Source organism: Diachasmimorpha longicaudata, chromosome 2 (assembly GCF_034640455.1).
Source record: "Diachasmimorpha longicaudata isolate KC_UGA_2023 chromosome 2, iyDiaLong2, whole genome shotgun sequence".
NCBI lineage: Eukaryota > Metazoa > Arthropoda > Insecta > Hymenoptera > Braconidae > Diachasmimorpha > Diachasmimorpha longicaudata.
Window position 1 is genome coordinate 5,801,211 of NC_087226.1, and position 24,174 is coordinate 5,825,384.

At 34.9% G+C, this 24,174-nt stretch overlaps 2 protein-coding genes across 9 annotated transcripts in view; one reads left to right on the forward strand and one right to left on the reverse strand.

Annotated features, from left to right (window-relative positions):
- Positions 1–17,966, forward strand: part of Chinmo (Chronologically inappropriate morphogenesis) — a 29,489-nt gene extending 11,523 nt beyond the window's left edge. For all 7 annotated transcript variants that reach the window (XM_064138507.1, XM_064138512.1, XM_064138509.1 and 4 more), the window contains exons 3-7: positions 7,133–7,353; positions 7,451–7,692; positions 8,109–8,350; positions 8,423–8,683; positions 13,190–17,966. In XM_064138507.1, coding sequence (XP_063994577.1) covers positions 7,133–7,353; positions 7,451–7,692; positions 8,109–8,350; positions 8,423–8,683; positions 13,190–13,422 — 1,199 coding nt within the window. In that variant the 3' untranslated portion in view covers positions 13,423–17,966. The remainder of the gene's footprint in view (positions 1–7,132; positions 7,354–7,450; positions 7,693–8,108; positions 8,351–8,422; positions 8,684–13,189) is intronic.
- A 2,836-nt stretch (positions 17,967–20,802) lies between these two features.
- LOC135172509 (SH3 domain-binding protein 5 homolog) lies at positions 20,803–24,149 on the reverse strand. 2 transcript variants are annotated; one of them, XM_064138547.1, is made up of 7 exons: positions 23,824–24,149; positions 23,687–23,749; positions 23,312–23,446; positions 22,950–23,111; positions 22,326–22,623; positions 22,058–22,140; positions 20,803–21,941 (listed from the first exon to the last, which is right to left on the reverse strand). In XM_064138547.1, the coding sequence occupies exons 1-7, from the start codon at positions 23,872–23,874 to the stop codon at positions 21,513–21,515; spliced, it is 1,221 nt and encodes a 406-aa protein (XP_063994617.1). In that variant the 5' UTR covers positions 23,875–24,149; the 3' UTR covers positions 20,803–21,512. The 2 variants fall into 2 exon arrangements, with proteins under 2 accessions (XP_063994617.1, XP_063994620.1); XM_064138550.1 differs by having other exon boundaries at positions 23,687–23,768.
- Positions 24,150–24,174: the final 25 nt, after the last annotated feature.

Sequence of the window (24,174 nt, forward strand, 5' to 3'; positions counted from 1 at the left end):
TTCTGCTGCATCGGAGCATCAGTCGCCTCCGAGTTCCCACGCGAACAGGATATTCGGTGGTTTTAGTTGAATATTCGAAATATTCTTTGGTGTCATGTACTTGATTACTGATTAGGAGGAAAAAAAAGGATGTGAATTTCTCAAGACAATTCATCAAGACTAGAGTGCATTAATTATGAAAAGAATAATCAGAGTGAATAAATGAACTCATGGGTTGAAATATTTATAGAAAGCGTGAGTGCGTTTTCAGGAATCTAGCGCTGAGCGGACGTGTCACGGTCCGTATGGCACAAAATCAGGGAGACCTCTCACCAATGTCTTGAAAGTAGGTCTAGGGTACAGTTAGTTCTAACAGTCCATCGCACACGGATACTGAAGATACATAAAACTCTTTTCAAAGTCAAATGTTAATGGTTGTCGGCATGTGATGCACATTTAACTTTGATGATATTGGGATGGAATGAACGGTACCATCCAAGCGCGATTCTACGGATGTATTTTGTTGGAATATTTTGAGGCCTCCGAATGGGGTACGATGGTAATTACAGAAGAGAATGGAGTGTGAAGGCATTAGAACACCCGGAAAGAATTATAATGTGCACCTCTGAAACACGGAAAAACGCATTTTTCATTGTCTTTTTTTTTTTTTTTTGGTTACGAGTCACTCGGTGTACTCACAACTTCCCTCAATCCCATAAGTTATTATTTTTTCGGAGGGTGGCATTGAAATTCAATGAATTTTCATATTTTTTAGGAGAAAAAAACTAATATCCACCGACGTATTTCGATGCTCCTTCACAACCTGAATATTCAGGAATGAATTACTCGGAATTGTCGATTATTTGAAAATTTGAAATATGTCCACAGTAATTATGGAGTAGAACAGTACATGAATGACCTAGAACACGCGGAAGAAATTACACAACCCCTAAAACACGGAAAAACGCATGTTTTTTCCGACTCACTCGAAGTAGTTGGAATATTTTGAATGCGCGCATGAAATAGTTTTTAGATGATTAGCTATCAAATCTAATGAATCTCCAATTTTTTAACCGATGGAAGACGACAGGTCACCAATTTACTTGGAATCTTCTTCAAAGCATGAATATTCATATCAAAATTACTCTGCATTCCCATTTGATTAAGAATTCAAGAATATTGTCACAGTAATTATAAAGTAGAATGAATGGACTAGAACACCCGGAAGGCATTATGATGGTGCACCGCTGAAATAATGAAGAACGCAGTTTTCTTTATGGCTTTTTAACGAGTCACTCGTCATGCTCACAGCTCCTCTCTATTTACGCTCGTAGAAAAAAATGAATTCTCATCGAAAGTCGATTAGTAATTGAATTCCATTTAAAGAGAAAAAAATCACAAAATTCAATCAAAAATAATTGTGAAATGAATTTAGAATTATTGCACGAAAATATATATTTTTCATAGATTTTTCCTATCGCTACTGTATAACAAAACATTTACAGATTTGACATATAGCTAATAATTTCTTCGGATTACGGGCAAATTACGAAAATGATAATTCCACTGTGGCGAGGCGTCGCCGACAGTCGGCCGAGGGTGGGCCAGCATTGGTCGAGTCCCGGTATACTATTGGCCACTTCGCTTCTCCTACTTTATCTCAATTTGTGAAAAAATCTTGTACGTGATTGCGTGACTGTGAATTGAGATGAAAAGGTTTTAGAAATGAGTCGATTTAATTAGAATTTTCCACTAAAAATCGACAAGAACGAAATATTTTTTTTACCTCTCTGAACTATTATTGGAATCGGGATTGTTTATATGTGAATACGTAAACACCTCGAGTGAAATGCCCTAGGAATTGAACAAAGAAATATAGGAATAAGTGAGCAATAAATAAATATTGCTCACTTTAATAAATATCTGTGCAAGATATCGCATGAAAATGATTACCGCGGTGTGATGTGTCGAACCCGGAGGATGAAAATTCTCCTTCGAATACCCCTCGATCTTCAAAATTCATCAGATACTTCCCTCAACATTCTCTACGTATCAAGGATCGGGAAGAGTTTTGCGGAAATATCCCTCGTACTTCGCGCTCGTGATTTTTATCCTGCAAGAGCCATCCCTCGCGTTGCTACGCAACGAGGCTATCGGGAGATATCCGATAATTTTGAAGGTCCCGGGATATTACAGCTGATAATTTTTCACACTGCCTACATGAAAAACTAATGATTTTCAAACTTAGTTAGCCCCCCATGGGTTTGACAGATTGGATTTAATTGAGACAACTGAAAAGTTGTTTCAACTGTGGATTCATGATGCAACTCTTTAGAGCTTGAAAATTAATTGAGTCTTTCCCTCGGGGTTCCCTTCACACAAACGCAGTTCGCTGGTACATATTTCCGTTTGAATTTTTCATGTTAAATCAATGACACCGCAACAATTCGGAAAAATACAAAAAATGAAGAACAAGACATTACGAAAATCCTCAAAATCGCAGTTTATCGTACCAGAAAAGTACGATTACGTTAATTCTCATTAAAATTTGAAATTGCAAAATCCTTGTCCTCCAAAAAAATAGTTGGCAGATAGTAACTCTGGTCCGGAGCGCGACATTGGCGACATTCGGCCGAAGGTACGCCAACATTGGCCAACAGTGGCCCGAGTCTCGGCCAACTGTTGACCATTTCTCATCTGCTACTAGGAGACACGCTTTGGTTATAGTAGATTCCAAATGAAAAATAATTTTTGGTCATTATTTCCGATCGTTCGTGAAACTTACTATTCTGCATTCCATAAAATTTCGACGATTTTATGTCTCAAGTTTTTGAGGAACAATCACTCATGTTGCACAACTGGAAAAACATGACTCATTTCTTTGTGTACAACAAATCTATCGTGAATTGCCCCATAATTTTGAGATTATTATGATATTATATGCCACAAATCATTAGCAATGTATTGAAATTGTCAATAATGCTTTTTCCATCTGGAACGACCGTAATTTATATGTACAATTTAAATTTCCCATTGTTCAACGATTGTTTTATTAACAGATTAATGAATTCGGTGGAAAATATTTCGGGGACAAATGTATGTATACGATGACTTCGTTTATCTCTTTTGTGGGTCATGTGGGTCGATGGTACGCGGTAAATTGGGTCACCCCTGCGTCACCGATGGGAACATTAATGGTGAATACCGTACTTTGTCTTGTGGTAATGAAATTTCCAGGGCCAGAATGAAAGTTAAACTCATCTGTTTCCTTAATGTACACTTCTGCATGATTCACAGATCAGATGATAGATCAGCATTCTCAGTGGTATCTGTAGTTTGATGGCTGTCCTTGCTGTGGACCTTGACTACTGAATGCTCAAGATAGAATCGTAGAGCGTCAATATTATGAATGTCAGGTTTCGTAGGGCCTTTATCATTGTGCGATAACTTAATTACATGAAATTTCGGTTGTGACCTGAATTGTCTATCATTCCATAAATTCATAGGCATCGGAGTTTGAAAAAACGCATGCGATTGGAGAAGATAAGACCTGTGATCTACTATTGCTTAATGATCATTTATCAAAATCGATGACATGTCATTTCTCACAGATATCTATCGATAATTTTCTTCATCGGAATTTCAAACAGTTGAACTCATTTGTTGAATTGAAAAAGAAAAAAAAATGTTTGTCACTCGCATGTTGAATTGATTACTTCACCTCATGCGTTTCCCCACACATTTCACTGATTTTAATCTACATATTTTTATATTCGCATTTGAACGAGTTGAGCCCATTTGTTAACTGGAAAAAACAAAATTATTTCTTTCTCATGGTTTGAATTTATTAATTCAACACACCCAAATCATCATGCATTCTTGGGATTATAATTCATACCTATTCGACGCAGGTTTATTTCGTCTAAAAAATACAAACGACACAGGTCGTTTCATTGGCTTCAGCTCTCTGTCTTAGGCCTATGCCCCTCTCTTTCCAAATCCATCTGTTTCTCTCTATTTTTCTCTACGTTAATGTACGACATGTGCAAGCCGTGGCCTTGGTCCCACGCGGCCATTGGCCGAGCACGCGGTGATGTTGATTGCCGATTGGTTCGCCTATAGCGAAGAGGAAAAAAATACCTCGTGAGCGGGTGCCTTTGTACTCTTTGCAGCGACCTTGCCAGTCCGTTGACCCCATACCCGCGTTCACAAATCTCTTCCTTCCGACTCATGGAGGACCTCCTTCAATTGCCACTTAATTTCACTGATTTTCTTCGGTTAACATCCATTCTTGTTTTCCCCGTATTACAAATATCCCGGAAATGTTATTACACGGGGAAACTAGTTGGTAATTTTCGAGAACCAGTTGGTGAAAAAATTAATTACCAGTTAATTAGTGAATTTCAAGAACCATTTTTTTAAATACCGGCCTGGACACTCGACTTTGGCAGTAAATATTTCTTGTAAAAGTATATTAATCCTGGTTTCCTTTCTACTTAATTAAAAATCCTATTCAATGATTTCCTGTGATGTTGAAGGATGCGGAACATCAGTTGAATTTTTCTTTTTCTATGTTCAATGTAAATAATTTTTTTTTGCAATAATTAATTGGTGAATTTCCAGTTGTTGAACATGAAATTCATCAAATTATTTTTTTCGTGTTCCCCAGGCGATAAAGACCTGCGATTTTTGAGAGATTGTCGTCTCATGAAAACTTTTTTCATCTGTATTTTCTTCCTTATTATGTTCCTGCATGCGATGGCTATCAGTTTCTCACTCTATTTGTGATCTGAATCTATTCCTATTTCGTGACGCACACATTAACTCGAGGTTTTCCACATCGTGCAGTCTTTCGCATTAGTAAATTATTCGGTGGAGACCGAGTGAGTGGGAGGCATCGAAAAATTTGAGCTGCTCGGCTGGAATAGGAGTGCTTAGGGCGATTCGCCTGCTAGTGTTAGAAGAAATTGATATTTAAACGACAACTGACCAGTGAGATACTGAATTTAATTGAGGTGGAGAAAAGTCATGAATAGGAGAATCGAAAAATCCAGAATTATTTTTTTGATCGCTAAAAAAAATTGCTCCCCTGAATATCTGGCCCTTAAATTTTCACTGAATATTCTGCCATTTTTGCCTTCATGATTTGTCTGAAAATTCTCATTATCATAATTGAAATAAAATTCACAAATTCCATTTATTCTTTTCTAAAATTCTAAATTTTGAATAACATTTCTGGAACTTTCCTTGCAATTATAATGGCCAAAGTTCCTAACTTTTAGTTGTGTTTTTTCAATGTGAATTTGGCTGCGATAATCTGATATCATTCAAGAGCAAACATAAGGTAAATTTATGCGTGACATTCATTCGTATTTTCACGTTTCATTAGATTAAAAATTTTCGGTTCATTCTAAGAATTTATTTTGAGCGAATGGACGTGGTCGGTCTTCCTTCTAAAACTTGTGACGGATCGATACACCCCAGAATTCAGTATGAGACCCTAAACTCAACAAGGACACTGTCACAAAAAAATTATTTTATCAAAAGATGTTACCCTACATCAGCCACCCTATAGTTAGTAATTATCAAATACCCATTATTTCATAGTAAATATAATTTATTTCTTCTTGAAAAACATTTGATTTGGAGTTGAGGGAATTGTGTTCGGTGAGCTCAACTTGAAGATCGTGTTTATTCAAATAAATAACCCAGAAAACAGTTTTTGCCAGTCCTATGTAAATTTTAACAGGGCATCGACAATTGGTCGTCACGCTGTTCGCTGGGAACGTTGAATTTATTCATTAATGTCATTATCACCTACTTATGAAGTTTTAATCGATTCTTGGAAGCAGAAAATTTATTGAAGAGAAGTTACATGAGGTCAAACACATCGAATGGTTTTATTCTTCGGGGCTTTACATGTGACTTAATTTCAAAAACTATTTTTCTCGATTCCAATCAAAGTATTTCGTTTCAATTTATTGATTGTTTTGGGGTTACATAGATCCTTCACATAGCGCGAGAGAATATTGTAAACCTAAACAAACGTATTAGGAAAAATAATTATAAAAGTATGAGAACCAGAAATAATTCCAATTTAGCCGATTTTAACTTGCAATTGGTTTAATTATATGATACTGATTTCAAGAGCGACACATCTCAATAAAAATATTTTTTTCTCTCATTGTACGATTAAAAACACCAGTAGTCGACGATAATGGGAAGCAATCAATCTACAGCGCGCATTTTTCGTCATATTTAACCTTCCAGCTCGACTCGGTTCTCATGAAAACGAAAAAAACTATGTATTGAGTTTCGATAACACTTCGAATTCTTATCTAGACCACAATCGCTGATAAATCGTGTCAATCGTGAAGTATATTTGACAATTTAGAACAAACGGAAATCTGCTGCATCCTTCGCGGATCTAGATAACTACATATATATATCATGATAGTCGTGCCTCGATAATGATTTTGGTGGAGAATAATATGTAAGTAACCTTGGGGATAAGGCAGAACCCAAGAGCATCGTGCAGATAAACCGCCTACGGAGATCCACGCGCGCCACATCGTGGAACAACACGGTCATTGCCCTTTGCATGATGAGAATTCGCATTCATTCATTGAAGAGTGGGGCATGTGTGCACCGATGACGAAATTTGCGATTTAAACGAGAGTTATGAGTGAGAAACGAGAAGGGTGATCTTCAATCGTTCTGCATGAAGAGAAAAAGCTCAATAAAAGTTACACGACAGTTGAGTAATTCTTGAATGAAAACGACTGCCCGATAAAAATTACGAAGAGTTCAATAAAAAGTACGGAACGTTTCGTAAATAATATGAAGCGAGTTATGTAATTTTCCGAATCATTCAGAGCTTTTCTTTCCCTGGGGATAGATGGGAAATGGCCGACAGTCGGCCGAGCCTCCGCCCAATGTCGGCCTACCCTCGGCCGACTGTCGGCAATGCCTTGTTTCGGACCAAGGTCCTACGTAATGTTTACTGAATAGTTCTCTCGGTGTAGAAGTACTATTGCAACGATAAAGCTAATTTTTTTTTGTTGCAATACCAACTCAACTCTTTTTACAATTGAAGAAGAAAAATTGTCATTCATGACAGTATTTAATTTTTAATTATATTGTCCCATTACAGGAGTGACATTCAAAGCGCACAGACTCATTCTAGCAGCATGCAGCAAACATTTTCAAGAATTATTCGAGGGTATGCCACCCTCTCCTGCCGGGCTCATTGTCATATTAGATGGTACGAGTGCCCACAATATGGCATCACTTTTGGAGTTCATGTATCGTGGAGAGGTGCACGTATCCCAAGAGTCACTGAGTTCATTCTTGAAGGCTGCCGAATGTCTTCAAGTGCGTAATATTTCATGTCACTTTGATGAAAAGCTCATTCCCGTCGTGTCCCTCACTGTAAAGCCATTCATAATTATTTGTTCTGTTGAATGAATAGGTCAAAGGATTGTCAATCGAACACGAAAAATTGGCTGTGGCCCACAGACATGTGGCGGAAAATAATAATTCATCAACGGAGTCCGCAAGTGGTAATATCGAAGTTTTGGAATCCGATGCGGAACGAGTCATGAAGAGAGAGCCCACTCCAGCTCCAACACTACCCCCAAATTATGTTTCACCGAATACGTACCACTCACCTCACTACTACGAAAATTCACAGAAGAGGACACGATTAATGAGGTGATTAATTACTTCAACTATTAATTATCAGGAGATTCAATTTGTCTGAGGAAAAATTTAGTTTTCTAGTGATAATTTTCCGGAACGAATGCTTCGATTTATTTCATTCCCTTATCATTTTTTTAAGATGAAAAGAACATCGTCAACCAAAAAAATAAGTAGAAACAGCTAGGATTTGTGTGCTTGTCTGGCATGCAGCCTAATTATTTTTAATATCATATTACGAATTTGCTTCCGAATGGTCGTTTTTCACAACATTTTCTCCACTGTTTGTTTTAGTTTGTTAAAAAAAATAATAGGAAGTGACGGGCAGTTCATTAACGATAAATAGCCACTGATTGTTTACTTTGTTGCTGTCCTTTGAGACAGGCGAAATATTTTATTACAAATGAGAAAATAATGAAAAAATTGTGCAGATCACCGAGCGAAATCGATGCGCTTGGCCGAGTAAGCGTACTAAGAGATGGTGCGGCGTTCCGACCAGCTTCTGCGCCCCATCCATTACTCCTTGAGAACCACCTGTACCAACCATTTACCCATTCCTCTGAAAATCAAACGCATCCACACACTGCGCCCCAAACCCCCACAGATATGGATCTAGAGCTTGAGCCTGAGAAATCGAACGAACGTGCTGAGCACAAAGAGAGTGTAGCTGAAGGTAATGAGATCGCTATCGTGTCCTTTACAACAGATTATTTTTTCCTTTTTCTAAATATTAAAATTTCTGTAGATCTGCGAATAAAACAAGAGCCAATAATGTTCAGTGATCGAGAGAGGGCGGAAAAATTTGCCGAGAGATTGTCCGCTGAGGTCGGTCGTGGATTTGATGCCACTAATTACTCGTTGAGTGGGGATCATAAGGGAAATATGGGTTTTAATCAGGGAGCTTCACTCGCTCATCCACCGACACCTGACTTGAGTCCAGCTCCACCGACTCCTGCGAGGTGGAACTCTAAAATTAATAAGGCGGGAACTGTAACCACACCAGACGGTAAGTCCACTAATTATCATAATAATAATAATAGTAGTTTGTTGGTAAAAATATGGGATTTACAGCGATTTTTTTTCTGCAGTTTTTATCATTTCAAGTTTTGAATCTGAATAAGTTATTTTTCATTCATAAACGCTTTGGAGTCGCCAATGTCGTGTTTGTAATATCTGTGATTGGCCGAGCGCTAGATCAATCCCAGAATGGCTCGAGTGTACCTGATCCAATCCTCAGGTATGTCTCGGCCAATGGTGAACATCTCCCCACTCTCGTCACACTTGACCTATGAAGTGTTACCTGACCCTTTTCGTGACGTCATAACCGAAAAATTGACCCCCAAAATGCGGAGTTTTCAATTAATAGTGTTCGGACATTTTCAGGAAATCGGTTTTTTTTATGATGAAGGAAAAGTTATATTTTCTTAGTTGATAGGAGAACATATGAAACTTATTTTGTTTGGCTGAAAGAACATTAACAATCGCCGCAGAGATAGATGACCAAATATTTTTTTATGCACAAGCTTTCATATTGAAATTTATAATTCATCGATTAAAAGTCTACTAATAAGAGTTAAAATAGAGGGTAATGTGGGAATTCATAGTGAATCAATAGCCAAAGAGAAATTATAATATAGATAGACATGAGATTGTAAGGATGAGAATTCCGAAATTTCTCAAAATATAGATTCCATTCATAAAAATAGTTTCTTGGCTTCGTAAAACCAAAAATGTCACTCACAGGATTTTTAAAATACTCAACTTACGGTACAATGAAACCTCACTTGTTCAATAGTGATCGAAAGATTAACGAATGTGTGCAAAAACGTAGAGAGAGTATCTCTGGGACACAACACTCATCGAATGCGCTAAAAATATAATATATATTGTGTGTGAATGAGTAAAACAGTGACTCAGACGTTCGTTGAACTCTGCAAACGCACGCGTGTTCCATTTGTTTCGTTAACGTTGAGTGATGTGCAGTGGTAGACGTCTTGCAAAATACAGATATGCGCTGATAAAAGTGGATTTATTTTTCGATTATAGAGTCTGATATCAGGGTAGAAATTAGGTTATCTGGACGATTTTTGGACTGCACCATGAGGAAAAAAAATATGAATTTAGGAAAGGGACATTAGTAGAGCAGTGACAATGTTCAAGAGACACTGGCAGCTTTACACATTCATAGAAAAAATTAGTAAATAAAACGCAATAGATTTTTAACTTTTGGGTGATTCATTTTTTCGGAGTTTTTGGATCATAATCCATAGCATAATATAAAAAATCGAAGGTTTAAATTCAACCAACTGCACAATTCTTTCCATCGAGCCCAACAAATATCCAGAATTACTGATTATCATTGAATCTCCCCATAATTTGTTTTACTTCATTGCTACATTGATAGAATCTCAGGAATCATCCATTCATCACTTGAAAGTTCGTGCATGAGAGCGCATGAATGTAAACGCAACACAGAAATAATAAACCCTTCGTGGACAGAAAATTCATCACGAAATCGAAAAAGCCGAAGCTCTGAAGGTTCTCACGAGGGCGAGCCACACAGAAGCATCCCCGTGTAGGCATTAAATCGATAACAGTGGAAGATGCGTGGGCGCGTGCGTTCACTCCAGCTATTCAATAAAAAAACCAACACAAATACATAAAAAAAAAACGAGTAGATTCAGCCAATTTTTTAAGCTAGACCGACGAGTTAAACTGACCATAATGAATCTGATATTAACCCCAGGAAATACTTTATTTTCAGCATAAAAAAAAATAGGGGAAAAAGATAGGGGAGGGGTGATTTCTAGGGGGTCGAATTTCGGAGTCACAAGTGTCATTCTGAAGGGAATTTATTGCATCCAGTGATTCAGAAATAATACTGCGAGTACAAAATATCATTTAATGACTCAGGAAATGAAAATTGAATTTCTATGATGGCTAATTCACGTTTCGTAATCCCTCACGAGGTCAAAATTCGTTGAGAAAAATGAGTAAGTGTTCCGGAAATGTCTCAGCTCAATGCACAGATATGTAAAGGCAAAGCCGATGCGAAGGAGAAGCATTAGAAGGTCAAATAGGCTTCCGTCTATTTTTCAACCGCTGACTCTATCAAATTGAATCGAGTGTTTCTAATGCTTCTCTGCACTCACACGCATTAGGCTGTGACCCTCTAATGCACAAGGCCTTCGTTCAACGCATGTTGAGTTGGAGTCATGTTATGTCCAACTATCCAGATAGTTTCACAACTATGCGATGTATGAGGTGATGCTTGGAAAGGAAAAGGGTCGGTCAGGTTATTTTGGCCGTATTCAACGTATGGTGGGAGTAGACCTTGGCGTCCACTCGTTTAGTTTCGTAACATGCCATGGCTTCACTTCTCCATACATTTTTCAAACTGCCATCTTCTAGTTATAAATCTATCCTACTCCCCTCACCCTCCCATTCCCCCTCCCCTTCCCTTCTAATTCTCAATGTCATTGGTATTCAAATAGATGCATAAAAAATTTTGATCTACTGCGACTTCTTTATTGTTTTCATGGTTTCTCGTTGGGGATCGCTGATTCGATTGCTAAAAGTTACCATGAATTTTTATACGTCATTGGAACAATGTCAAGGATAAATGAGTATTGGAGTCATTAGCATCATCTTCAATAAGACAATTCATTGACCGAAGAAGTCTCTCTGAAATGAATTATTATCTTTTTTTTAATCGAACAGCTTTTGTCAGCGGTTTATTTCAGTGGGTATATTGGACTCGTCGTTAGGAAAATATTTGAAGAATATGATAATGTAATAAATATCTAAAGAAATTAATAAGGATATTTTTTAAAATTTGATAATTAAGTTGCGCAAGACAAAATTACAAAAGATCTCTTTGTTTTCGACACAAAATGGATTTTTGAAAATATTCTGGATATGACTCTAATCTTTTGATGTTTTTCATATTTTCGAAATGCATCCTAACGATTCAACATTAAAATTTGCGGGCAGACTTGGCAAGTTTAAATAATAATTCGTTGCAAAATGTCCTGAAAGATACAGTCAGAGTAGGTTCCAATAAAAGCTCTGGTGTCGGACTACCAGAGAATAAAAGTATTTCACTGGATGAATAATACCCCAAGTACCTGGATATTTCTCAGAACCATAATAACGATAACAAAAATCAAACAAGATCTAATGTAGCAGAAATGACGGAAAAAAATACCGTGAAAACTTTTTTGCGGACAAGACCATTCATCGGAAGACTTCTCGTCTCTCCATTGTATTTTAAATTTTCTTAAATCAAGAACAATGCACTTGATCAAGCATAACGCTGCTTCTTCCAGTATATGCAAGTTAAATACCATGAGCACTTTTTTATTCTCCATTTTCTCTTTTGCGATTTGCGTTGTCGTCGACGAAGATACGGATCGCCTTTGTTCGTTATCCACTAGGCGTTTCGTGTCGGCCCTTTGTGAATTTCATAGTCAGCTGCACGAAATATTCGTCAGCTATCACATATGTTCCCAACGGGGTCTCTCTAGCATGGTGCAGAGGTCTATTTATAGGTGTGAGATGTTCACTCACAAGCCAGTGTCCATAGGACACAAGTAGATATGGATTTTGATGACTGAATTCAATAAGAATTGAATTTGAAAAATTATTATTTCGAAAGTCTAAATTCCCTGAAATATCATTGCGCATTTGATGATACCACGAAATAATCGGCAAATTATTGAGATTCTGGGCTCGACGGTGCAGAAGATGAGAGGTATTATGAAGTGAAGGGAGCAGGGCAGTTAAGCGATTACTCAATCGCCTCCGGAAGGGAACCATACGACCATTTGGCGTCATCGCTTGACCTTCCACGCGCCAGCGATGTTGGAAAGGCATTGGCCTGTCTGCCAACATCCCGGTGAAGAACATTTTTTACATGCGCTTTGTTCTTCTTCTTGGTCTTGTCTGTATTAGGGAAGTGAATGCGTCATTAGCGTGATTATTTGCCGGTTTATTCGGTCAAGAGTCGACAGCCTGGAGCAATCATAGGGTCTAATGATTATACTATAATTACGGTAGAAGTAAATTAATTGCGTGGATGATCAATAAGAAATCAATCGAAAGCAATCAATTTTAATCAATTCAATAAATCAGTGGTGACGCAGTAAAGGAGAATTGATATCAAGGAATTTTTAAGAAGGAAAATTGTTAATAGAATCCATTCCTTCTGTAAAATATTTCCTATTCTGATAGAAAATTTTGTTTTTATTGTATATGGATTGTATGGTATACTGAGATAATCTCCAGTCCATGACTTTTCTACTCGATTTCCAAAGTGATTTTTATTTGCAAATTAACAACCCAATGATACTCGTTTCAAATAGAATTCTATTGATGAAACTAATTTTGTGGATTGAATATTGGTCGGTGAGGGCAATAAGTGGGTGAACTCTGATAAACATTCAATAACCATCGATAAATTAATATATTGAGGAGAGGAATTTCATTGAAATCTGAATTATAATTTTTCTAGGGAAAAAACTCAAGTGCCCATTCTGTGATCGTCTCTACGGTTACGAAACAAATCTCCGTGCTCACGTGAGACAACGCCATCAGGGCATTAGGGTCTCATGCCCATTTTGTTCACGTACATTTACACGAAACAACACTGTACGTCGTCACATCGCACGAGAGCACAAGAATGAAATGAGCATCAAAGCATTTCAAACATCAACTCATCAAGTTGCGGATACTGTACCGCAATAAAGAGAAGAGAGAGACAGTAGCGTTATGATAAATTCGAGGAAATGGGACAGCTAGAACAACGGGAAGCAACTTTATACCTGTTTGCCATTTCTTCGGGGCATGGGTGGGTCATCTCTCTACAATTTTCTTGTGAACAACTCTCTGCTGTTCTGTCGGATCCAGTTATTCACATATTCTATCCTAAAATGTTTCCAAGTTGCGAGAAATTATTCTAAGCAGTCTTCAATTATTGAAGAATCACTGGTTGATTTCAATGTACAAATTATCTAAATGTAATCAGAGACAAAAATTGAAATTTCTTGGAGGGAAATATTGATATATAATGGAAAATGACATTCGTCAAGTCCATTATTATCAATTTCTACAAAGCAGGCTTTTTTCCTCTTCTTAACTTCTCTTTCCAGTCTAGTGTTTTGTGAATTAGTACAAAGTTTATCAATGCCATGATAGAGTGGTCTTGGTGAAAATAGCATTAAATAGCAAAAGAAGAAAATTCAAGTGTGGAATGGAAGTTATCAGCGATAATTAATCATTTTATTCCGACAATGGCTAGAAAAAATGATTAAATTATCGACTGACAGAAAGGAACTGAGCCTATGATATATGAGAGGGATTCAATACTTGGAAATGCAGATGAAAAAGGTTTAGCCTTATGATTGAAGGAAATCCTAACAAATCATAAAACTAGTCAATGAAAGTGCAACGTTCAAGTAAATATTACCATTTCAAAGAATAATTACCGATAAATCATTCACAAGTGGGTGAAAAACAGCGCAAAGTTATTGAATGAAAATAAAAAAAAAATACTATATTATAATCGTGGAATTTGAATATGTGGTCGTGTGTTTGAAAATGTTGCTGAACGATAAAAAAAAGGAAAACAAAACAAATAGGAAATATTAAATAACCAAATAATAATACAAACAATCCAACTCAGGTAAATGATATACCGATAATCGATAAAAGGGTATGTTCAATATTTTTTTTTATTAATTATTTCTACAATGAAACAAACTACAAGTGATAAACACAAATGTGAAATACAGTTACTTCTATTATACGTAAAGCAGAAAATGAAAAATATGATGATGAATCTTGATGATGAATTCATCGTCTCAAACTACTGACTGGTACATAGAGGATAAATATATACAAATAGAATATATATTTACAAATTTAAAGGACAGACAGAATATATAATATATTGTATGATAAACATTAATACTGCCATAATTGCAATAGTCCGTTGTTACTGGTTAATAGTCGCAATAATTATTCAGATTATATTGAAGTGATGAAAAACACACGTCGAGCCTAGGATCAAATTCCAGTTTACCGTATTGAATGGATTGATTAACATAAACAGTGCCAATTAACAGATTTAATCAAGAAAAATAACGTTACCCACGTTGATGATATATTTTCACGTCTTTGATTACCATGTTTTTTCAATTATTATTTTCAATAGATAATTCTCTTTATACATATTTATATCAATGACTATAGGATGTTAAATATCACGATTGAAATGTTTCTATTATGATTATTCATTGAGACAGATAATAACAATGTTTATCTTTATTCATAAGAGTATTAAATATCTCGATTGAATAATTTCAACCGTGATATTGAACTTTAAATCGGATAACAGAAAACAATAGTGATGATAGTTTGTTACATACTTTACTGAGGGATTTTTTGTCCCACGTTTATGATAGCCAGAGGATTTAAAATACCAATGAGATGTAATGAGATACCTGTTTTTTTTATTATATTGAAACATAACTGAAGAAAGTTCAATGTAGCCTCAGATAAAATCGAGTCATATTAATCCTAGTCAGGATGTCATCACGATATTATTCGTTGCAGTATTTACAATTCATCACAATTCAGTTGTTTTCAATAGATACATTTTTATTTTCAAAGCAGCTAAATGTTTGACTTGTTGGTTCACAACGATATGCCTATCATAAGTTATGAGAGACAATAGATATACAGATTTATTTAGTGTTGAGAAGCCAAGCCTGGTATACTTCAGAGTCAATGATGAATATCATATTTATGAAATCACATAATTATAGAAATATACATAATCCGTAACATGTACTGCCTTGGGGAAACCTGGGGCTTTTGCTCAGAATTCCGTTGAATTCTTCTGAAGAATTTAACTCTGGATTTTACCAACAAAAGCTCTAGGATTTTCTGCTCATTTTTTTTACAGACACATAAAAATCTGATGCAGAGTCCGTAACAACTACCTCATGGCATTTTTCAGAATAAAATACACGTGTAACAGGTAGCCAGTTGATGAAATAATTGTAAATTTTCCATATTCAATTTTTTCATTATGAAATATTCATTCGTGACAGTTGACATAATTCTGGTTGATGTGTTGCACTGTAGACGTTTGCAACAATTTGATTTAATAATTCATTTGCGTAGAGAATAAAATGTCGCTGCTATTGATTGACATTTTCGTTGGATATTTGTCAACTAAAATTAATCCAATCGCAAGTTTATAAAACTTTCTAGAAAATTATAGAAACAATCGGGTGACAACGCGATTAAGAACGAAATGGTGGAGATTTCCATTTTTTTCCATCTCTTCTCATAACAATTATGATGATTCAAGGAAAAATTTAGTACTATTTGAAGATTGTGACTTTTTGGATTAAAAAAAAAGAGGGTGGGCTTTAGTAACATTGCGCAATGTGTCTTAAAGGTGATGGGGTAGCTCTGGTTTTATCCTTCAGATTTTACCCAAGAGGTTGATGTACATTAACAAACTTACGTTGCACCTCTGTACCTCTTGTGAAAACCCGTGATTAAAGAAATGAAAAATTTGGGACACGTGTCTTCTCTATTGTGTACGGTCCTTTACATAATTTTCAAGCAATCTTAGTTGATCTGATGATTTTTTTTTGACGTTATTGATGCATTGCTTAAGTTTTTTTTTTCGATATCGTTTGTGCAATAGGACCCATTATTATTAAGTTGTATAAATATTCACACAATCGAGAAGTTGAGACGTACTTTTCACACGATATTTCATGACGATTTACTGGTCATCTTTAATGACGATGTAAATTACGCTGGGTTTAATATGTTTACGGAGTCACGTGTTTTAAAATTATTATAATTATGATTATTATTATTACTATTATTGTAATTATTGGTTATTATTTTTTTTTTCGTTTGTTGACACATCGATTATTCCCAGAAAAATCGAATAAATCGTAAATTTTTCAAATTATTATCTGTCATTTGTGTACATCGGACACGAGATGCTAATGGCCACAGGGCAATTTTTGGCGAAAAATATCTAGATAATCAATGTAGAACTATGTAAAATTATTATAAATTTAACCCTAAAACTAAAGTTATTGGGATAAAAATGAATACGTTGATGAGAATTTTGTATAATTTTGTGAAAAAAAAGGGTTGGCAATATCAGATAGCGTAAACGAGGAATGATAACAAGAGCCTTTACTAATTAATTTACTTAATAATCAATATTTTTTTGTATCATATCGATTTGAGGATAAAAATATTTAGTATTATTTTCCTAATTCTTTGGTACGTACAATTCTCGTTTATCGATGACATTCATTTCTCAGAAATGTAATTGTTTCTGTAATTCGTGGCTTTATTTTCATTACTGTCGAGGAATATTCTGAGAATGACCAGTTGAAATTCATAATTAATCAGAGTCATTTACCAGTGTTTCTCGTATGCCTTGATTATCCCGGTTCTTTAAGGATTGTACATATTGAATAAATACATGGAGCGGAGAAAATTATTGTACTACTGCGTATAAAGTAATATGTTGCATGTTATTCATATGATAATATGTGTTTTACGAATTGAAAATTCTTGGTAGATGTCGTGTATTATACAAGCTTTAGTGGAGCGTTCACAGCAATGGATTGTATTCACTGAAGTTTTTTACTTCACAAGAAAAAAAGAAAAAAGCTATCAGTGAGTAGTCTTCACGATGTGAACGAAAAACAAGCCTTCGAACTCACGATATACGTTTCCCCCGCACATCACGCCACAATATCTTGAACTTCACAGAAAGAAAATTTTGAAAAAAAGGGAAAAAAAAATTAAAAATTAAAAAAAAATGAAAATTATAAAAAAGTTATTGGTAAATTAAATGGATGTAATATACCGTTATTTTTACCGGGCATAATCAAAGGCAAGGATAAATCGAGAATCTAGATGTAAAATGACATCGTTTCATTAACGATAGTCAATGCACACTGGCAATTATACAATTTAGCTCGTGTAGCTGATTAACATACCATAGTGATAAGAAAAATTATTAAAATGCACGAATACTTGGTAAATTAGTTTGTCGCAATGCGGGACTTCGATTTAGGGGCGAAACGACGTCCAATCGTCGTTGTTTATAGTACAAAATTAGATGAAAAAAAAAATAGGGAAAAAATAACATAGAGTTAAGCATAATTATGCAATTCGTAATGTTGAAGAGTTAAGAGACCATTTCTATTGATGCTCCCAACACGATTAAAAAAAAATAATATCCTTGTTCACGATCGACTAGTCATTATGAATGTTTCAAGGAGAACCATTAATTCGAGGAAAAATAAATAGTAAAAATGCTGAACTTATTGGAGAAAATCTTTTCTTGCTTACCAATGGACGCAATAAAATTGTGAAATTGAGGGGAACGACAAGACCTTTTCAATGATTCACAATTTTTCGTTATATTAGTACAAACACTACCTCATACATGAATATAATACAGGGTGCACTGATGAATGATGAAAAAGGAAAAAATAAAAAAATGATGAAAACAATAAATTATTACTTTGTAAATATGCGTTGAAAGTTGTATTTCGCGTATAATTGTACAGCTCAGTCATAAACAGAAACATACAATTGTAACAGATTAACATTTACGATTAAGATAATGTTAATATGCTCCGATGAAATTTAGTGACCCTAGTACAATTAGTATATCAAAGTCATAAGATGAAACCAAAAGTCATGGGAATAATCACGTCATTGGAGATAATCCAAGGTGTGATTGACGTATCCTTTATGAGCCCTTTTCTCAGGAATTATGAAAATCAAGTACAAAACTACAATTTATAATAATCTATAGGTAACAGTAACAATAACTCAGACAATGCAATAGACAATTTTATTGAATTAGGAAAATGATATATGAATACGTACGAAGTTGATGAGATTAGATGTACGTGTGCATTTAAAGATCATACAGAAGTCAGCGCAAGTTCATGGGGTATTACTATCCCGAGATATTCTTCCGTTTTTTTTTTTTCATTTATTGTTATGATTTTTTTTTTCTCGGTGAATTTATGTTACCCATTAACAGTTTAATATTAGTTTCTACCTCGATATACATCTGTGAAGGCTCATAACTGTACAGAATTATAGCTTTACGATTTTTATTATTACTAGTATTGTTATTATTCTAATTATTAATTATTATTGATTACCATTATCGTATGATTATTCTCTGTAAAAGTACAACAACATTTCTTTACGTTAACTTCAGGTAAAAAAAATCACACGAAGTATTATTATGCATTCACTTTAAACGATAACATGTTGAGTTGATGTCAAATGATTTTAAGTTACTGGAAGAAAAAAAAATTAATACGTTGATTATCCTTGTTTTATTCGTATCGTTTATGTATTTACTCAAGCTCCTATGCGCTGGACGCTTCAGTGATGAATCTAATGAATCAGTTAAAATGACATTATCACTTACTGAATGCAACAAAATTAATGAAGACGTACTAATTTTCGTAATATTGTGAACGATTAAGATTCGAGAGGTAATTGGAAGAAGAACAAGAATAGAGAATAAGTGAGCCCCGGTTTCGTCGTCCCGCTGTGACGTAATGGAAGAAAAAAAAATTAAGAAAAAAAAAACTTATTGAGAAAATTTAAGGAATTAATGATATTCTTGGATTGTCTTGGTCGAGTTCGGTGATACGATTCACAAACAATAGGATGGCTTTTCTTTGGTTGCCTTGTCTTCTTCGATGACTTTTTCATCTTTTATGTTCCGAGGATCTCGTGTCGAGCGTTACATGAATAGAGATGTTTACAATAGTTAGATAATGAAAATAATAGTTACCAATTTTGTTTTAAATATGATGATGGAGAACGTTTTGCGTTTCGTACTGGAGGGACGATTATGATGGAGTAATTCATTATTGTTGGAATTGTAAGGGATATTTTGACATAACGTTCGGAAAAATTAGAGAGTAATAGGTGGTAATTCACAATTCCAATGATAATGCTGATTATGGGGATTTTGTAGTGACAATTGATATGAATCTACGATTGCACGTGGGTGAGAGTTTTTTAGAGCATTGCAGTACTCTTTTTATATTATTAGAAATTATTATTTTTATTTATACGAGTGGATGAATGTGACTGACGAATGTACAACGTGTGAACGTTTAAATTCTTACAGTACTTGTGTATATGAATGGAAAGACATGTTATTATTAAAAAAAGGTTTGAAGAACACTTCGATACTCTGCTGCTTTATAAATACCAGACAGGAGCTGGTCAATTGCTTTTATGGGTATTAAGGGGTAATATTCCAATCAGACATTCGAGTGAAAGCAGTTGGTTTCGTGAATATTGGAACAATATTGATGAATATTTTGGGGATGAGTACGATGCGTAGACAGAGATCCGTGAAAGCATTAATAATAAAAATTTGAATGTAACTCGGAATAATTTCTTCTCCCTCCCCCTGTTTGTATACAATCCATCGTATTTCATTATATTATTGATAACTGTTCCATTTACTGTAAGACAAAAGAAATTACCATTAATTATTATGATTATGAAATCAATAAAAAAGTGTTTGTTCTTTTATTTTCAACCTGTTAAGCGTAATTTTGTGAGATCCAACCGACTTTTGCATGAGTACAGTTTACACAGGCAGATATACATAATTTTTCACAGATATATGAGCTGTCATATGTGACAAGAGTCAATGGTTGTGCTTCATCGTCCTGTAAATAATTTCGACTTTTTCTACGGCCAAGAAACACTTTTCCATTGAGGAGGTATGTATTAATAAAAAATACTGAGAATATTTTTATAGATCGTAGAAACTGCAACATTTTAACTTATGATCAATCGTTATTTAAGTTACTAAAAAAACTAAAAGATAAAGAACAATTTTTATCACCGAAATATTCTATTGAAAACAAATTCAAAAATAGGCTTTGAAGTACCTCCGCCATTAAAAAAATGGAGAGTAATCTCCAAGGAAGAGTGAACAAATTCACTTGACATAGAATACCGCATAGGATTAGTCAAGAGGGTGTCGAAGGCAACAAATAGAAATTAATAAAGAAATGAAATTAAAAATTCGAGAAATCTCTCACAAAAGACATGAGAAATATTAAACTTTTATTAATTATATATACATACAAATCAATGTTTTCTGTCAGTCCAATGGACATTAACAAGGACCAGGTATCAAATAGTTTTACAAATACATTGAAAATGACGCATTCATCTTAGTATCGACCAATTGACGGAAAAACAAGAACACACGTTCTCAGTTGAGCATTTCGATTGTAGAGTATTACTCAATTCGGTTCTGTATTCCATTAAAGCCGAAATTTCGTTAATGGGGAGAATCCTATGCTTGATAAAGAATTACATGTGTTGACAATTTCGTAACTGTTTACTATTTACTGAACTAAAAATTGAATAATTCCATTCAATTTATCAGCAATGGTTCAAGCGTTAATGTCGATGAAACCTTATGTTCCACCATGCAACTATGGAAGTGATAGAACGATTAAACCATCAATCCACTTAGTATTACCCTATTTATTAATATCACTTGCTTTTCTACTTATGTCTTGCTCTCAGTCTTGAGAGAATCAATTCATCGTTAGCCAACTCTGAGCATAAATAACAAGAGTTGTTTCACTCTTCATAATTCACTCATTTTAGATGAATAGAAAATTTCAACGAATTTAATTAATTAAATACTGAAGGAAGGGAAAACCCTCAATGCTAATTCTGAGAGAGTGTCAATTCATCAGATCGAATATTTAATAGTCTTTCGATGTCCATGGAGAACTTTTTATCTGAGTTTTCATCATAGCTTCAAAGTCTGCACTGAAACTCGCTGGAATATCACCCAGAGATTTTGAAGTCCCCGAATTATTCACTAGATTGTAATTTTCCAGAACTGGATGCATTGGACTATTTGTGAACTCTTGATTTTGACACGTTATTTGTAAGTCTTGACATGAATGACCCATCGGATTTAGAGAGCTCTTGTCACATTGATGAGCATTTGATGAACCAGAATTTGAATTTTCGATGCTTGTTTCACTACCGAATTCCTCTGAAGGTAGTTTTTGTAGTTTTTTCATCTTCGTTTGGAATTCAATTTCCCATTGGGTTTGAGGTGTTTCGCTGCCATCCACCTGGCGATTATTAATATTCTCTGTTCGATGTTCTGGGCCTAATATTCCCTGAAGACATGATAATGTGTAAATATGACTCTTCCTTTAGCGTTTTAACGCTTGAGGTATTTTTTTTTATTTTCCACAAAGAAAAAAGATCGAATAGTGAAAATATTATTAATTACCCTGTTCAAATCATTTTCATAGTTCAAACTCGTCTCTGAACTCATCAATTCTGCACCCACACCAGGTTCTCGTGGTCCATTCACTGAAATTTCAAATATCATGAATTATAGATTTCGAGAGTCCTATTACTTAAGACAGGATATTAAGGAAATTTAAGCGATTGATATGCTGAGGATTGTTTTCAGATAACGTTTGGACAGGCCCTTTCCAAATTCGACAGGAACTATTATCACTTTAAATACTATATATTGAACTCTGATATATTACCGTAGGCTCTTCGATGCTCATGAATTTGATTACTAATTTCTTCTAAAGCCCTGAAGCTCTTGGCATAATTTCGTTTAGCATCCCTCACAGCTTTCTGTAGGCACTCGACTTGTTGCTTTTGCATTTCGAGTTTTTCTTCACACATCGTTCGCGCCTCGAAGTACGGCCGAGTTTTAATTATCGCTCGATGGTATTTTTTCTCGTACTCCTGGGCTTTTCTTTCAGCATTAACGAAGATTAAAGCTTTTTCCAAGTGTTCCTTCTCACACTCTGCTTTTTTATTGGCTGCGTTCATCACCTGATGATATATATTCGTCCACTGATTAGTTCAAATATGAATGGATATGAAAAATTGCATGTGATATCAATAATTACTTTAGAATAATTTAAAGTTTATGGGACAACTCCTCAATTCTACTGAGTTTTCGAGTTACCGACGTCTATTTGTTTCCAAATAATTGGAAAAAATTAATATGATGCATAATGTTTGCTTATTTTTTAAAATTTATGTTGTTGAACAATCAATTTTATATGAATAACGGAATTTCGATAATTAATTTTTCCATCTCCATAACCAGGCAGGTCATTTCCGCGAATCATCATGAAAAAAAAAATTAATCCTACCTTAGTCGTAGCATGGTTCAACATATCTTGCCATGTTTGATCAAAATTCACGTCCTGTTTACTCGACATGCATCTGATTTCCGCAGACGCTGCATTTTTTTTCGCTGCTGCATGAAATTCACTAGCTCTTTGAAATAACTGCACTTGGTATTGGCACTGGACCTAAATAGGTCATTATAATTTTTAATAAATTCCTGAGTTATGACATTGTAATCCAAAAGCAATGTTTATGTCAGTCTTCTTGAAGCAAATTCATCAACAATGGTAACCAGAAAGAGTTGAATTAATTACGAAAATTATTCACATGAGCAGTCATCTTCGTGTTTTTTTTCCATGAAATCGGTATTTTTTGTATGACTCACCTGGGCTCGTCGCGCTTCTTCCAAGGCTTCGTAATAACATCGTGCTTTATCAATGAAACCGAATCCTATTTTGCTGGCCATTTCTTTTAACTGTCCGTAATCGGAAAGTAATTGTTTGAAGACTGCGCGAGCTTCCTGAAATTTACGAGCAATTTTTCATTACTTTGTTCATATCAGCTCCAGATAATGTCAACTCAATTTTTTCATAGGGCAAATAAAATAAGAAAAAGTCCAACTAATGGAATAATTGTGGATCGAAATAAGTTAATAAATAGATTAAATGGATAGAGATGACTTTAAAGTGATAACAATAACGAAAAAAATAAGAAAATTTATTGCTATTTATTTTGAATGATAGTTTTTTTCATTACTCACATCCAACTCACTCTCGAGTTTGTTTATATCCTCGGTGGCATTATTTAAATTCTCCAACTCGAGCTGCAAATCAATGAAAAAACTAAATGACAAAAATCCTATTCATCGTGACCTCATCAAGAATGTTCTCCTCTCACTTGTATGCGCGGATCAAGTGTATCTCCAGTGTCACTCACGAATTCCATCATTTGTTTTTGTTACAAACTATTTACCCATAACTTGCTCATCCTCACACCTTTACATCAAACATTTCATCATGAAAATTGACTGCATTGTCATGCAGCAATTCCCATGCCCAATATCATTACAGAACAAAGGACATTCTTTCACAAAAACATTTATCAAGATTTCATCGATAAACTTCAGAGCGTGTTGACTTTCCTAAAAAATTAGCACTAGTTGAACTCGTCTTCCAATAATGGCTGTGAGTTTCACAAAAAAATATCGTGAAGCTGCAAGACGTCAGCCTCAATAAATAGACCAATGAC

Excerpts from the sequence above, each read along its gene's own strand:
- LOC135172509 (XM_064138547.1), bottom strand. The coding sequence starts at position 23,874 with ATGATGGAATTCGTGAGTGACACTGGAGATACACTTGATCCGCGCATA. Across the intron at positions 23,750-23,823 it reads CACTTGATCCGCGCATACAA|CTCGAGTTGGAGAATTTAAA; the intron begins GTGAGAGGAGAA and ends ATTGATTTGCAG. Across the intron at positions 22,624-22,949 it reads TGAACCATGCTACGACTAAG|GTGATGAACGCAGCCAATAA; the intron begins GTAGGATTAATT and ends ATATATCATCAG.